At 32.9% G+C, this 17,723-nt stretch overlaps 1 protein-coding gene across 1 annotated transcript; it reads right to left on the reverse strand.

Annotated features, from left to right (window-relative positions):
• Window positions 1-766: 766 nt before the first annotated feature.
• On the reverse strand, window positions 767-17,721 carry LOC120336775 (disintegrin and metalloproteinase domain-containing protein 10-like). Its single transcript, XM_078109865.1, has 18 exons — window positions 17,580-17,721; window positions 16,576-16,726; window positions 14,366-14,487; window positions 14,005-14,191; window positions 13,550-13,634; window positions 13,162-13,395; window positions 12,444-12,615; window positions 11,220-11,383; window positions 9,240-9,411; window positions 8,440-8,599; window positions 8,190-8,291; window positions 6,671-6,758; window positions 6,190-6,298; window positions 5,453-5,557; window positions 4,961-5,076; window positions 4,581-4,707; window positions 3,587-3,649; window positions 767-1,760 (listed from the first exon to the last, which is right to left on the reverse strand). The coding sequence occupies exons 1-18, from the start codon at window positions 17,635-17,637 to the stop codon at window positions 1,708-1,710; spliced, it is 2,268 nt and encodes a 755-aa protein (XP_077965991.1). The 5' UTR covers window positions 17,638-17,721; the 3' UTR covers window positions 767-1,707.
• Between the last annotated feature and the right edge of the window lie 2 nt (window positions 17,722-17,723).

Genomic DNA, 17,723 nt, shown 5'->3' on the forward strand with positions numbered 1-17,723 from the left:
ACATCTGTCTGTCTCTTGAGTAAAGTTACATATGATTCCTGAGAAGAAGCACAAGTTGAAGCCAATAAGATCTTGAAGCTCACATTAACAATTAGCCCACAGCCAATTCAAACTGGGCGGAGAATTTAACAAAATTCAAAGCGACATACCGCAGATGAAAACATGCCGATTACGTCACCACAAAAAACTACACATAGTTCGCTAGCGCACGACGTGGAGGAAACCAACGGCAACGCCCTCAGATGACGTCATACTTGAAAGTAATGTGCTGTTGTCGCATCCAAGTTCTGCCGCCTAGCCAAGGAGGCAGTTTACATTTACTTGTGTTGTACCGACTATCCTTACTTTATTGTTTTACCTCACCGCACTAAATCCGACTAGCGAAAATAGCTTATACATCTGGTATGAATACATTACCAACTATCCCCATACCAGACCTGGACTGGTTTGCAGGCGAAATGGTTCGATTCCTCATACGATTTAGCAGTATTTGCGGCTTTTCTCTCCCGTGATCAGTATGTGAAAATCCTCACTTGAAATCAGGTTTCAATAACTGACGCACTGATAAAGGTGATAGCCTAGCATCGTTTTTAGCTCCCCCCAAAAAAATTCACTTTGGAAGCATCTGTAGTATCCCTCTTCTTCCCGCCACTGCGTTTAGGTTAATCAACCATCATGGTGCAGTGTCTCTGTGGGAAATTAAGAGAACTTAGATATGTGTCTACAACCTTTCAACTCCTTTTACTACATAAATCAACATTTAAAACAAAGGTAATATATTTTATTGCCATGGATTAACGCAACAATGAAATCTAATTCTAAATGAAGTATAATAGAAAATTCAAAAAACAGTTGCCACCCACAAGTCATAAAACAGTGCAGCAATACAGTAAACAAAACGACTGCACTTCTGAACAGTTTGGGAGGTTTGTGCCGTCAGGTTAATGTATTGGAAAGGCATAATAATAAATTTATTGATTCTGAGTTTACCAATATATATGGACTTATCTTTCACTATCAGAGGAGTACACAAATCTGCAATAAAACCAACAAACGTTTGAAAATGATTTAGATACTAATGAACATATCAGTATAAATAGATCAATTTGATGAAATTCGCAGTTGTTCATAAAAGCGACACACTCAGTCAGGTGCAGTTCCTCTCCAAACATACAAAGGTAAATTGAAAAAGCCAAATAAAAAGGAAATATTAAGCTAAGAAAACAAGGAAAAAGCAATAACGCAAAGCAACGATAGGATGAAAATATGTACACTGCTTTGCTATGATATTCTCTATGTTGATATTCAATGAAATTGTAGCAAGAGGCACAAAAATATAATTTGTTCTTTGAATCTGAATCTTTTTCATTTCGGCAACGCTAATTTCTGTTTTTAGGTAATCACAAAATACCATTTGTTTACTGATATCAATATCCTCATTGAACGAAGCATCCAACTTTTTGACAGCCAATCCAATAATGGCGATCGTGCTTGGTAAATTTCTAAATGTCTTGGCTTAATTTATTATGTATAGTTTATACAATATTTCCAATTTCGATAACATTAAGTAGATAGGTTGAAGACTTTGCCAAGATTGAATAATAATATTTGGAATGCCAGATAAATTGAATCCACAAAACAGTCTTCTTGGTGTATCCACACAGTTTCCCTGTTTCCGAGGGATAGAAGCCATCATCGGACAAAAGTTTATCGTCTCATCTGTTGTGCAGCTGTATATTGTCTTTTATTTTGTGCTGTACCTGGTAAGCGTGTAAATTGAAAGAAAAATGTGTTGCTGGCTTAAAAATTAAATGCTGTGAAATGCGTGCAAAAAAGAAAGAACTACATTGACACAAAAAATGCTGTAAACTACCGATAATATGGTAAATAAAGAAGCGACATATGCAATATTTCATAGCAGAATAAAAAGTAGAATCTTCTGACCGATGACTTTGCGCTTCTGAAAATTACTATTTATTTTAAACCGATTTCAAAATTACATAGGAATATGGGATTATAGCAGATGTGCCAGTTTTTGTAGAATGGGGTCTGGATTGAATGAGTTTCGGATGTGTTACTACAACAAAATTCATGACTATCTAATGCACAAAAAAAAGGATGCCAGGATTGTACCGAATTTATCCTTAAAAACTATAAATTTCAAATGCGGATAAAATAACTATAAAGCAAAATTAAGAAGAAAATATATGGTTTTAAAACAAATTATTTTTGCTGGAATATTTTCTGCAGAACATCATTCAACCTGTAGATTAAGTCATGGTCGTTCATACATTTTATTCTATTCTGGCTTAATTTATAAAAGCAATAGGTTACTTGAAGAAGGCTTTGCATAATAAGCAATTAAAGTATAATTAGTAGTAAACATATGATGCAAAAAATTAAATAGCTTATACCGTGTCAAGGCAGATTACGCGATAATACATGATTAATCCAAAAACAATTACATTAATTAATTAAGCTCAAAAGTAGAGGAAATTAAAAGGGAAAGATTCAGAAGAAAATTATCATGGTCACACAAAAAGAATCGTCTACAATCAACTCCAAAATTATACAATTTAAGGGTTATTGACATCTCTTTGCAATAAAGTATTAGATATTAAACCATATTATCTTCTTTCAGTATCTTATTACAATTTTTTTTTCAAATATGGTAATCGTCACTATATTCTAAAACCAAAAATCCATCAAATGTAATATTCAATATCTAATACAGACTTACTCTCAAAATGTTTTTTACCAATCTTTTTAGGATTGAGATTCAATTGAGAATGTATGATATCGTTAGCTAAAAATAGAGAAAGTAGCCCCAACGACAATGCCATCAAAGATATATCAAAAAAGCATGCTAAGTCACTGACGTTGATTAATTAAGTAAATAGTAAATTCAGATCAGAAGCATTATTCATTCCCATAACAAAGTAAGCTAATTCAAAAATGCTGGTTATTATTATAACACACAGAAAATGTCATGAAATATGCTTGAATCGTTGTCAAGTATGAATAGATATATTTAACATATTACAGTGCAGTCAGTATGTTGAATGCAGGAGTATTAGTATTACTGCAGTTTTTTCATATTGAATGGGTAATTTCTGATAGTCCAGCAGTTCCCAACCGAGCGCCCAGTTGTAGAGGGGGGGGAGGGGGGCAACAATGTTAGGCACAAAACTTTTTACTTTGCTTTGACAGAGAAATAGTTTCTTTCTGGTTTCATTGATCGATTAGGTCATTTTTACTTTGTTGAGCATGAATTGTTTGAACATAAAGGGATTTGGAATCTACCAATTAGAATAAAATCTTGAATACCACTGGAATGATAAACAGGTGATGAGTGCTGAAAACTTCAAGGAAGGGGGCCACGAGCCATAAAAGGTTGAGAACCACTGTGATAGATCTTCCCTTTACAAAAGTAAAAACCAGAGGGGTAAAGGGCAATTCACACAGGCAGCAAAAGCCTATCAGAGTTTCAGATTATTTTTGAGTAAAGCTTGTGAAGAAGGATTAGCTATATAGTTTGCATAAAAACAGTGTTTTTGTTAGTGAATTCTCATTTCATAATTCATACGAGATCTCTGATTTTGTTGGCGGCGTTGTTGAGCTTGTCGTCTTCGTTTCAAAGTACCGGCACCTTGTTGTAAAAAATTAATAACGCACATGCAATTAGGTAGGTTAGGTAAAATTTCATAAAGTCGATTGACCACAAATTACCAGAGGATATTATGTGATTCAATAAAACAAATCTTCTGGATACTGGATTAATTAACATTATGTGAATTCACACAAATAATTGTACAATCTTTGTGGGAAATTTCCTCACAATTTAAATTTTATTTTTCATGTCGATGATGATACAATATTTAATATATGCTATCAATTGGGTTTCTGCAGGACCAACTACCTACTCATCTTTTTATGCTTTTGGAATGGTGTGATCAGACGCATATAATGCAAGGGTGCTGTAGCAAGAGTGAAAACAGCTGTTCTAAGTTATGCAAGGCTCTTAAAAATATTGAATATTGACAAAATTGTAAAACTTATTGACAATTCAAAAAATACTAGCAATAAATAGATTAGTCCAGTCATAACTGATGTCAAAATTTTTTTTTGAATCTCAGAATATTTTTTGTAAGCACAATTTATATCCGTTAAGATTGAACGAAAATGGGAAAGATATTCAGAATATAAAACTAACTAAACATGAACATCAGCAAATCATACATGTTTTAAATGAGAATCATTGATAAGACGACTATTAGGATTTGATCCAACCATAAGTTTAACCCGGATACTGTTATAAATTTATTATGTTACTTTCGCTGACAATTTATGCCATCAATAGTCAATTCCAAATTGTTAATCAATTACTAAAAGCTAACAGGTCAATGTCTCATCAACAGTTAACTTAAAAATCTGATTTATGAGCAAATTTTGAATTTCCAAGCCATAGCTGGCTGGATAGTCCAACTACGGTAACTTAGGTCTCAAATTCCAGACTGATTAGTTCACAATATTTGCAAAAATATTGGTAAAAATTTGAGTCTTTAATATTTGATAAATACCTGGCAACTGTCTGTGCTTTGGTAACCTTGGATTATTACTTGGAGTATGGACACTGCAGAGTTTAATAAATCCTGCCATTAACATGACGAGCGCAAGACACATGAGAACGACAGCCCACCAGTATTGCTGTAAACAAATTCAAAATCATCAATTTATAACACCTTAGAATATTTGATGGGTATCTGAGTCAAAACCCAAATTTCTAAGCTAAGTATACTTGGTTGCCGAAAAGGATTGATTGAACCATAAATAAGTAAGATAAAAACATAAAAATAATAATGCCTCAGAACAGCCTTTATTAACCAGCATTTTATGATTTTATATGATCATCGAATTGAAACCATGGTGGCACATGACCACAGTATAACATAAATCTTACCACAATCCACTCTTTTATAGTTCTGTATAATTCTGGATTTAAAATTGCCTTTTTCAATCTCGACAATGGGCCATCTGCATCAACTTGTCGGCACTTCGAGAACATGTCACAGTATCCTGGTTAAAGCAATTTAGGTTAAATGCAATGTACCCATGACATACAGTATTTTAGCTTAAAGTAAGACATTCATATAGCTTTATAACCAACCATTTCTGCGAGGAATTTAGCATGTTCTATTCGAACAAAACTCAAAATAAGCAACCTCCAAAACAAAGCTACAAGGCTTCTTAGTTTAGAATGCTTTATTTTGAAATTCCCCATCTGATAACAGATGCTACTGTTTGACAGTTAGGTAAGTTATAAACATCCTAATATTGAATGAGGAAAATTGAAAACATTATTCCAGCTAATTCAATGCTGACGATACTGTTACATTTGCTGCACGCAGATAGTAGGCTACTTCAGAACAAAAAAGTAACAATTTAAAAATACCTTTGAAATTATCACATGGGGAACCAGGCTGAAGATGAATTGTTGTTCCATTGAAAAAGGGTGAATATTCAGAATCTCCAGTGCTCTTGCAAGTATCTGGCATAGCTGAAAAGAAGTTCTGACATTACACTTTAAGTTATCAAGAGATACACAGAACTTAGATGTGAGGATTGGGAAAATATTGTTTACAACGATGACTTGAATAAAATTTTATGAAATTAAAAGAAGAATGCACCAAAATTTTGTTTCTGAAATGTCTCGTAAAGCCACTCTAAACAAGGCTTTTAACAAATAGCTACATGAAGAGGTGAACAGGGTGCTGGCTTTGGCTTTGAATATGAACCCATCATTATTTAATCCTGATACGAATCTTCAAACAAATTGACAACTGTCAGTAGTCGATGAGAAATTCAAGACTTCAATCCACTTCTTGGAAACTAATATTAAATAGGGTTTGTTCAAAGATGAGCGATAACATATGGTTTCTATTTTTGGTTTCAGTCAATACATGAAATGACTCTAGCAATTCTTGAAAAGCTGCTGGTACATACACTACTGACTTCATCAAACTTTAACGTAATATTCGAATATTATGAGAGATTGCTTTTAAATTCACTAATTGAAAATAATTAATATTATATATAAGTTCTATGCCATGGACAAATATAATATAAATCTACCAAAAACATTTCCAAAATTATCTGAAAAAAACCCCCTCAAAAATAAAATGCAATTACATTTAGTCTGACAGCAAGCGTGACAAGCAATGGACGTATCTCCGTTCTCTGGTACTTTACAACTGCATTCTTCCAAGCCATATTTTTCACAAATGGAACGTGAGCATTCCTGATAATTAAGCAAAGTTAAAATTTATAAGAAATTTCACAATATTTTTTCTGAACGAGCTCTGAACGCAAGAGCATTTAAATAAATACAGTGAGCCACCAGGTTTAGGAGCACCATGATGCCCAGCTAACCACATAGCCCAGAGGTTTCAAAAATGTGCGTGTTTTGGATGTGTCACAAAACATTAATCCACTTCTCCAAAAAATTACTTTTTATCTACATCCAGAACTGGACATGAAATGATGCGTCATGATTTGTGTCACAGATATTAAATAGGTCATAAGTTTGAAACATTAGGGAACCAATGAAAACATCACAAGACCGAAATAACTCTTTGCATAAAATAAAATTAATAATGATAGCATTACTTACTCCTGCCCAGCAAACTTGTGTTCCATAATTACATTCAACTGTTCCATTTCCTTTTGGTTCAGCAGGTGGACAAGAATAACTATCAGAACTAAAAATTAAACATGAAATTAAATTGATATAAAATATTTTAAAAAATAAGTGTATGATTTGATTGCCATCATATACAGATTGTATATTATAGGTCCGAAAAACTAGAGTTATATTCCCTGTTAATTATTGTCTATAGATGGTACAAAAGTAATTTTTCTACACTTTTATGTAGTTTTTAGTCAACCTAAAACCTAAAAATTAAATCTTAAGGATACATTCAGATACACCAGTTGTTTCAGTAGGTAGATTAAACCATGGTAAAAAAGGTAATCATGCTGTGACTCACAAAAATGATGGTGTGACTGTGTAAGCATGAACATACTATCATTAGGGCTGAGTATTTCGAATTCTCGACTTACGTGCCGGAAGACCATCACAATAAAAAAGTCACACATAAGTATTCGAGATTTCGAAAAAAAATATTCAATTCAATTCTGAAATCATCAGCTTTCCAAAAATGCATAGCCCTAAATGTCATTAGTAGGAATGAAAACATTGTTTTCATGGACTCCATATTGGTAATATAAATCATGATATGAGTGCACAATAATAATTAAGTAAGGGTGTTCATTACACTTCTACCACCTCCATACATAAACATGAGTTATTCTTAACACACGACACAAAATTGCAGAGAATTAATTTATAAAGAAAGATCCAGTTTGACTCATTATGAGAAACCAGGCCTGTACAAACAACACGTAATATGAAAAATTCTAAAACGCAATTTCCTGGTTGAAAAGAACAGTGAAATGACAGTACAGTAAGCACGAATGAACCCAATTTAAAATAATACCATATTATGTTCAGTAAGAAATAAATTAATTCAAATCATTGTTATATTAGTGAAAATGCACAAACAGACTTCATATAAAAAAAGCATGAATTCACATTTTTTTAAATATTTTAAAATTTTATTTATTTACATATACAGTGTTTCCCCGAAAATAAGTCTGGGTCCTATTTCAATTTTCTTTCGAAAAATAACACGAAGACTCATTTTCGGGGGATCTCATATATTTTCATTAATTGAAAACAAAATTACAAATTAGAGAATAACCAGACTTTCAAATATACAGAATACGAAAACCGATATCAATTTACTTATAAATATCACACTTTTATTCAAAATAACTGCAAAACATATAATAATTATCAATCATTTGAAACGTGTAGGAGGGATTTCTTGCTATCGAAAAATTTTGCGTTATTGACTAGGTCTTATTTTGAGGGGAGTCAAATAAATCATTATTAAAATTGATTGGTGTACAGTCATCAAAAAATGATTTTTCCCCAACACAATACAATAGCAGTGAAACAAAGACTCAACAACAACAACAATTTAGAAAGTTGGTCCATATGTACACTTCGTATAAACAAAATTATCGATGATAAAACGCAAATCGAAAATAGTATAAAAGTAAATTACCTGCATGTTTGTTCTTTTTGACATTCAGCATCAGGAGAGCACACATAACTCGAAGATCGAAAATTGCAAGTGCTTGGGTCACAACATGGTCCCTGAGTAATACTGAAAAAATAAAAAGATTCACAACTGATTTGTGTGTTCTCTTTTCTTAATTTTTCACAATACTAATCAGTAAATTCTATTAAAAAAAACCTTTCTACAATTTAAATGAGAGTAAGTTTTATCGAGCAAAATCAACCCATTTGCCTACCTGCATTTTGCGGTTGATCTCAATTTGCAACCATTTTTTTTGTCATCAGCTGGATAACAACAATTTCGATCGAACACTTCTTCACATTGATCTGCATATCCACAATCACATTCCTCTCCTTCATCCAGAATTGCATTACCACATATGGGAAGATCAGATTCTAAAAACACAAATTTTTTTCAATCACTGTAACTACTAACTAGAAGTATTCATTTAGTACATAAATATTTTGTATTCAAAATTCGAATAGGTTTTGATTATTTAAAACAATTGATTAAACATAAAAATTCTACTAAATACAAGTCAATATTTTATAAAGGAGAGGATTTTAGAAACTGGGCCCTTGTCCCCATATGGGGCGCGGATCGGGTCTCCTAGGGTTACAATCAAAGGCCTTCATTAGGTACCATTTGCATCAACCACGTCAATTCATAATTAATTAATTTGTTTAATTCTTTATCCAATATAAACCTATTCACTTTCAATTGTTGTCTTTATATTTTTAGCAATGTAGCGAATAAATTGGAAGCGCAGATGAAAATCTGTTAAAATGATACTTTTTTTTCATTGGTGATGCAGGTCTATGGAGTAATGAGCTACTTTGGAAGGGGGGCATAAATCATGAAAGTTTGAAAAACACTAGATTATAGACATGATTATGGAATCGGAGCTTTTGATTGATACTGAAGTTGGATTCTTATTTTCATTTCCATTTTCCCCAGAGTCGAGAGAATTTCTAAAGGTGGAATCAAAGTCAAAATTACTGGTAAAGATGAAAAATGGAATCGAAAATAACTAACCAACGAAACAATCATCTTTTTTTGCTTCCAAGACACGACTCATATTTCCTTTACTGCAATCCGAGAATTTTCTATTATTATCTTTCTGTCCAGACGTTGCACTGGCGAACATAATGTAATTTCCAACAGATCTGAAGCTTTCACCAGGAGTACATTGAGAGCCAGAGTCGTGCTGTGAATAAAAATAAAGTCACAATTATGGTAAATTAGCAAGGTATGTTAGGAGATTTCAAACAAATGTTCACAAAAGTTGATGAAGTGATGAGCTTGATAAAGTAGGGATGGCGAACCTTTTTCAATGAATGGGTCACAAATGAAATTTTTTATCGCGGAAAGAAGAGAGTGGGTCACAGATATTTAATCAATGTTTCTAACTATAAGAAACATTTGAAATCTTCTAAGCTTCAGTTAGTGTTGGTGTAGTTTTGTGCTGTACTTATGTAGCACTTGTATCAGGGATTTTTATGGCAATCGATTTTATGAAATTAGAGTACGAAAACATGCATACAGATTACCAAATACGTTTAGGCTGATGCGGCAAATTATTTTACGGTTTCAACGAGTTCGATCAGCTTTCAACCCCATTGAGGCACTTTTACACTGCCCCATTGTTATTTCAGTTCGCTAGATTTTTATTTCAAGTCTGAAAGCTTTTGTTTTTTCAATGGCATTGTAGCCGAGAAACTAATAAAATGCAAAGTAGCATCTAGTTCTTGTATAACCCCTAAAACAGTCTGCAGATGCACTTCCGAAAGAGACAAGACGTTACGTGAAATGAACAGATCAATTGCATTGTTATGTCATAAACGATGTCAGAGCCAATAGCTAAATAACGGTACACAGCGGCGCAGACATACGTCCGACATTAAATGATTTGAAAATGACCATACCGATTTAGAAATTAGCAATTTGAATATGAGGATCGCGGCCCTGACTGCCCAAGTTCAGTTATTGTTAGATTAATTTAGGGCCAGTTTTAATAATTTTCATAACCGATATGTGACCTTTTTTTATTTTATTTTATTCGTGCCTTGGCGGGTCACGAATAAAACGCGGTGGGTCAGTGGTTCGCCATCCCTGCCCTATGGTAATTAAAAATTGAACAAAAGCCCTCCAACGTTGGATAAATACAAAAAATTTAAAAAAAAAGTGACTTTTTGTAATTTATCCATTCAGTTCGCTGATAACTACTGATATAGACAAGCCAGTCACCCTTTTTTGGTCTATAATAATTTTCAATAAGCTCAGAGTTCACACCCATTGTTGACATCGATAATAAATATGTTGCTCTATAGAGAAAAACTCCGAATATATAGCATGTTCATAAAGTCCTGTATCAAATTAGGGCAAAGAACTTTGATGTGCTTGGTTGTGCAACAATGGTGGGCATATGAAGATGTACTTAATTAAAAAACCATAAGTAAAATAAAATGAACTTGTTTAACCCTTTTTTTCCGCTGTATACAATCGACTTTTTGTACCATTTTATAATATGTAATGACCAGTTAACCAAACGTACAAGGAACACGCCCAATATCTCTTTAAAAAGCTTATTTTCGCGTCTTCCTACTAAAAGGCGCCCAAATGACGTGGGCGCAAACAAACAAAAATGTTGACAGATCAAGCACGGATCATAGTTGGATGCTCAAAATGATTTAGTTAGTGCGGAATACCTCACAAAACATGAACATAAACGTAAAATAGTCCGAAAATAACTGTTATGACCAAGGATGGTAATACGAATATATTCGGCATACGGAACAAAAGAGTTAAGATATTAGGAACTGATTTCATGACAAAATTTTGAATTTGTAACAGGAATCTACAAACACACCATAGGCTACTATATGAAACAATCCTTTTTTACAAACATGGATGCCATCATAAGAAGAAACTGTTCATTTCCCTAATAAGTTATAGACTTGTGATAGAATTATTTTCAACAATGTCTAGCAACTTAAAAAAGCCAGGTATATTTACCGGTGAACCAAAGTTGTGACCAACTTCGTGAGCAAATGTAATATGAGAAACTCTGGATGGTACAGTGGATCCATAATTTTCAAATGTGACGATTCCTGTGTTTAAACTTTTCCCTGCCTTGCCATCATATTGTCTATATTTATCACAAATTCCACCTGTGCTACCTGGAAAGAAAACAAGTTTTTGTGTTGAATAAAAACCAAAATTTATATAATGTAATCCAACACTTTTTTTTTTATCATATCTCTGGGGTTGTATGTGTTTGTGTCAATTCATTTTCTACTTTCAGTGAGTGAACACGTACCACTTCCATCTTTTTATTAAAATTTTCTATGTTGTAAACTTTACCCAAGGTTTTGTATGATTCTGTAATCCATAAATCATCATTACAGTAAAAGAATGATTACAGTGTTCATTGAAATTATTGAATATCACTTTCGAAAATTCCAAGTTAATTTAATAATATTGGGAATCCTACTGAGAAGTTTAAACAACCATTCAAATGACTTCCTTTATCAATGAGGTCATTACTAATGGTATATTGAATATCAGTGTTAGCCACACGATTTTGTATTGTAGCACGGGCTTAATCATATGGCGAATACATAAGTATGTCACCACATAGGGAGACCGTGAAATAATACTTTTTCAAAGGATACACCACAGGTACGCACAATGTGATCGTTTATTTTTATTTCATTATATTTCCTGAAAGCACACATGGTCTGGATCATAACCATATTCATGTGAAGATATACATGCGATTTCTTCGTACAAATAAATTGTATAAAGCTTGAAACTAATTTTCCTAATTTCATACAAAAACATTTTTATCTTTTCAAATATTACGTTGAAATAAGTATATAAGTTCCCAAATATTTCAAGCTCATGGTGCATTTACTTTCTGTAACACATATCGTGATGCATTGGAAAGAAAATTGGGACTATTGGCAATAAACCGCGACAAGGAAAAGTTTTATAATATATGCGCATGGAATCAACGCAAATAAACAATCATAACCCGACTTAGCGTCCATTATCCGTAGATGTACTACTGTTTCGTGTTAATTTATAGAATTGTTGTCATTTTTCATTGAGAATGGATTGATATCTAACACCTCATTCAAAATTATCTCGCAATCCACAGTTTGGAAATTACTAGCATACAATGTAACAGTCTTTGTATTACTCAGTTTCATAACTATCAATAGAAAATCTTCATACCTACGCCACCAACCCAAGCCAAACCCAGAACACCATTATCAAAATCCCTATGAGTGAAAACGTAAGCAAGACAATAGTCATTGTGATTTTGACTTGACGCCAACTCTAAAAACTTTTCCACGCCAATGTTGGGACTGTAGAACAAGTCATTAGGATCAGTTGTTTCATTAATCTAAAAATAAGGATATTATACTAATTAGATTCCTGTAGAAGTTTACACAAAATTTCATATAGAAACCAGATAGGTAATACATAATATGGATAAATGGTATAAGGGGTATAAGTCAATAATAAGACTCACTCAGGATTTAATGAGGCTGTTAGTTACCACCACAAGATCTAGTAAAGACATTAAAATTAATGACTTTCCCAATTAGTTGCACATAATGAATGAGGCCATTAAATATCTCCTTGTGTTCACTAAGAAAAATATTGAAGTGAGAGAAAATACAGTTTGCCTGTGTAACAGGAATAGAATGTAAAACATTCCTAGGAAAAAATCTCCTTGAGTTAACTGGGTTAATTCAATTCTGAACCCTGTATTTTCGAACCATGCCGAATGAATTCAACAAAAAGGGAAATAACCATATTATACAAACTCTTTTATTAAACTGATTGACATTCTAAAAGTCTGAATTCTACTTTGTGTTTATGAATATTTCGGGAAAATTTTTGTTTATATTTTTGAATGGGTGTATTCTTCAATTTAGATATTCACCATCATCCTCTTAACCATGAAGCCAATATTCCTCATCGTCCCACTTGAACTACTGAATTCAGTCGGGTTATACATTGTATTCAGTTCCTTCACATGTTCAGAAATTTTTCCGATTATTTTTTCTCTGCTTTGCATTTTTTTCCAAAGCATGTGATCAGTTCGAATATACAGTAAACAGGTGTTTTTCTCTGAACTGACTGCACGCTTTTTTCTGAGATGTTGCTTTTCGTCACCCTTGTAAGGAAAATCAGTTTTATTTACTGTATTAGAAATCAAATTTCAGTTGAATCGGAAAATACGTTCACTGCTCACACAATGCAGCAATTGTTGTAAATTAAATTTAAAAACATAAATAAACTGCCGCTATTTGTGTCACAATAAAACTTACCGAAAAAACAGCAGATTTCTGAATTTTCTGCATGTATTTTTCTACATCTGTGAATGAGGATCCACACGTTTTATGTGGGCCATATCTGAACAAGAAAAACTAAATAATTAGAGGCTTAGTACAGGCTAACGAGAGAAGATACCAGCATAGTGAATATTGAACATTTAATTATCTTGAACTTCAGTCAGAAGTTGTAGTAAATATATATATTTTTAAATTCGCTCAACGTAAGGACACTCACACTCAATAGGAAACAAAGGAGAATATTCACTGAGAAAAATTACATACGACTACTAGAGTGCCAGAAGCTGCTAAGACTATAAAGAATCATCACGTAGAATTGTGTGTTAGTAAATACTGATTGAAACTGGACTTGAAACACCTCATGTCAATACAATCAGAAAACAGCTATAAAGTAGCAAATTCCAAATAATCGAATTATTTTATCTGACAACCTGTGTGGATAATCAACATCTTTTTCATGATAAATTACAGAATGACCATTTTGTCGAGCGAGCGGAGGTTTTCCTTCGAAAAAAGCATTTGCTTCTTCAATATAGTAAGTTCCACGATCAGGATCTTTGACAACACCAGTAAATACTCCATCGATAATGTTACCATGAACCAAACTGTTTTTCTTTCCTGCAATGTGATAGTATAATAAAAACTGTTTTATTGGGAATAGGAGCGCTGCTTTCAAAGTATACACCTCTATGAACGAGTATACAGTACTATTTGTAAAATAGACAAATGAATGACTGCTCATTCGCACTGAAAAAACATGTCTCGCGTTTATTGATGACACAAAAAACCTACCATATATTGTTCCATGATATATATGAGAGACATCTGAATCTATAGGAATTCCTTCACCATTCACCAATTCTAAATCTGCATGAAATACTGTCTTGTCTTGCACCAGTCGGATATTGAAATGCCTAGAAAATAAATAGAAAGTAAAAATAGGCATATTCATAAGCATGATCCACAGATAAGGTTTACCTATTTTCGAAGCTCTTCTCAGGCGCATACATGATTGAGCATTAAAGAAAAACAATGACTGACATGCAAGGAAGTGATCACTTGTTCGTTATATTATATTGTTTATTACACAAATCAACTTTCCATATTGTGGCTTGTTAGTTATGAGTGGGAGAGTAAAAGCAGATTCTCATATTCACCATATTTGATTTTAAATTTTTTTAAATTAAACTATTATTGTTAAGCCGAAAATTAATGACTAATGTAATGTTAAATTCACCGATTTTACTCATGTCACAATTGTGAAGAATTTTTAATATGTTAAAATGAACCTTTGAATGAAAGTCACAAGATACTAGTTTCATTTTGAACAGGATATAATATGAAGTATACGGTAGAAAAAAAGGGAATATAAAAGGCAGTCAACAAATCATGAAATTGCTATTTATAACTACTATATAATGGTATCCTAAACTTTTTACTGTGTTACCTATTCCCAACAGACTACCAAAGGCAATCTTAAAGTTAATATTATTCGAACACAAGTTGAATTGGAAAAAAATGTTTACAGAAAAAGTGTCATTAGATAGACACAATTATCGAAATTTATCTTATATTATGATTTTGCAGTTCAACGTCTCATAACAAACATTATTAATACCAAACAATTATCAGTGAAATGAATCTGATTATAACAATAAAAGAATATTCAAAAATGAGAGTTATTGGTGATTACTGTGACCATTCCATTTGAATAACTGTCAGTATTAAAATGCACATATCAAACTGATTGTTAGGTACTCCCGTAGTGTATGTACCAGGTTAGGGTTAGGCCATAATTATATTCCAATTCTCCTTATTTTAGTTCCATTACGAGTTTGGGACTGTCTGTGTTAGCCAAGTGAATATACCCCCTGTCATAAGTTTCAGTCTTTTACACAACTTGATGTCTAGTAGGCGAATGATATTAGTTACCTCCATATTGGTAAAAACACTTCTGGAGCGCTTGAGTTAAATCATATATAATATTATTACAATCGAGATTATAATTTTGTTTGAATCAATTTACATAAAATATATCAACAGATAAGGACAAGAATTAAACCAGTAATAACTCTGTAAAGCATGGACTATGTAGTGTTACCGATATTTTAACATCTTTATGTAAAATAATAATAAACTACGTAGGCCTACTTGTTTTTACATACTGGTACTTGAAAATGATTCAAGCAATGATCGTTGCTTAAATCAACCACAGTGGGTCATTTTCTCCTAACGTTACGTACTAGCGTGAGTAATTTGACGTAATAAATGGTGTTACTGCCTCACTGGTTATTTTATTTTTTATCAAACCTACGCACAAAGTCACACCACGTGACATTACGAAACAGGGGATTAAATTTCCGACATATTCTGGGAAATAGATGCACAAAAATATGAATATTCATATAACAATATCCAGCAAGTTTTGATACAAATTCGCGATTACATTTTACATTTGCAAAGTGCTCAGGAACATTATATTAAATAAATCCCACTTTCAAAATTACCAATTTGTTTTTGATATACCTAGCTATATCGCAGTTCAGTGTTCCCTTTCATGAAAGACAAATTAAGTTAATAGCCCTCCATTACGGCATAAATTATTAACTTGTGTCAGCAAAGGGAAATATGAAACCTGAAATGGGAGCATTGAACTCCAACGACAAGGTAATTTCACAGTGCCACTCAGTCGTTACTATATAACTAGAAATAATTATAGATTGTATGGAATGGAGAAGTACATTGAATAATTGTGTTAAAAACAATTTTCATCAATCTGAAATATATAAGACTAAATACAATTTTTGTTGATTCAGACAAATATGACTTTATTAATGAAGTAATCACATATACATGAGAAATCTAACAGGTTCGAAAGAATCCTTCTATGGTTAAAAATAATCCAATGAAGGTTGACAAATTTTTAAAACATAACAATCTGTTCTTGTGATTATTGAAACTTCCTTAATGAGTATCATCATTTGAGGCTACAAATATTTTACCCTCCATGAGATTGGAATCGAAGCATAACATGTCCTAAGCCACCATTACTGCTTTGAGTTGATCTTTTTACTCTTTCATGTTGTTCGAGAAGCTGCAATCTATCATACTTCAACTCTTCGTAATATTTGATATGCTGGTGAGGTCCCTTGGCTGTAAAGTGAAATAGATAATTGTTTTAGAAAAGCGTATTGAGAGAAATGTTAATCACACACTGGTTATGCTGTTACGTTTTTCATACAAATTGCTTTTTCAACTTCAAATCATTCTTTAGATCAGGGTTTCCCAAACCGCGGCCCGCTGGCAAATGTGTCCTGCGTAAAGATTTAAAAGGGCCCGCCGAGCTTAAGTGAACAAGTATGCAACAAATTTTGTTTCTACCTTTTTGTGAAAGAAATGAAGGGTTAATAATAATAGACTCCATCTCTAAGTGCTAAAAACTATAAAGAAGTTGAGGTTTTGGTTGCGAAAGAAGGCGATTCTGGATAGCGCCGAGTGTGATATCACAGTTTAAGCACGCGTTTATGGTAACAATTCGATTAAAGCGGTTATTCGTACCAGTATTAGGATTACATAAGGCAGAATTTAGTTATGAACCATATAAGCTTAGACATGTCAAGACAAAAACGAAAACTAGACTCCGAAAACTGACATTTTTTCGATAAATGAAGTGGTGAATTCACTGAGCCCCAACTAAACTGTCGCGCACTTTTCCAGCCTGCGAACATCCCTCCGTTCCAAATTTTGACTCGCGGCCAATAAAGTCTGGGAACCCCTGCTTTAGATGGTTAAAATTTAATATAGATGTATTAAAGTAACCACTTTGTATGTTCCAGATATACATATGCAGGATTTTGAAAAATATTTACTCAGTCATGCAGTTGACACGTAAATTTGAAGGTAATTGCTGATTAGAGTTCTAAACTAAAGTCTGTGAATACCCATGCTACCCTGTTTATTGTTTTGAGCTCTAGTTATAAGCTACTAGAATTTTATTCATGCTTACCTTCTACAGTGTGAAACAGCACCAATGCGATGGCCACAAATAATTTCAATAACAGCATGGTACCTCAAACAAGACAAGGGAAATGAACGTAAATGAAAAGTACGAGTGTACGTATGTTGAGGTTACTGGTAAACAATTAGCATA

The sequence above is a fragment of the Styela clava genome, chromosome 2 (assembly GCF_964204865.1).
Source record: "Styela clava chromosome 2, kaStyClav1.hap1.2, whole genome shotgun sequence".
Taxonomy (NCBI): Eukaryota; Metazoa; Chordata; class Ascidiacea; order Stolidobranchia; family Styelidae; genus Styela; species Styela clava.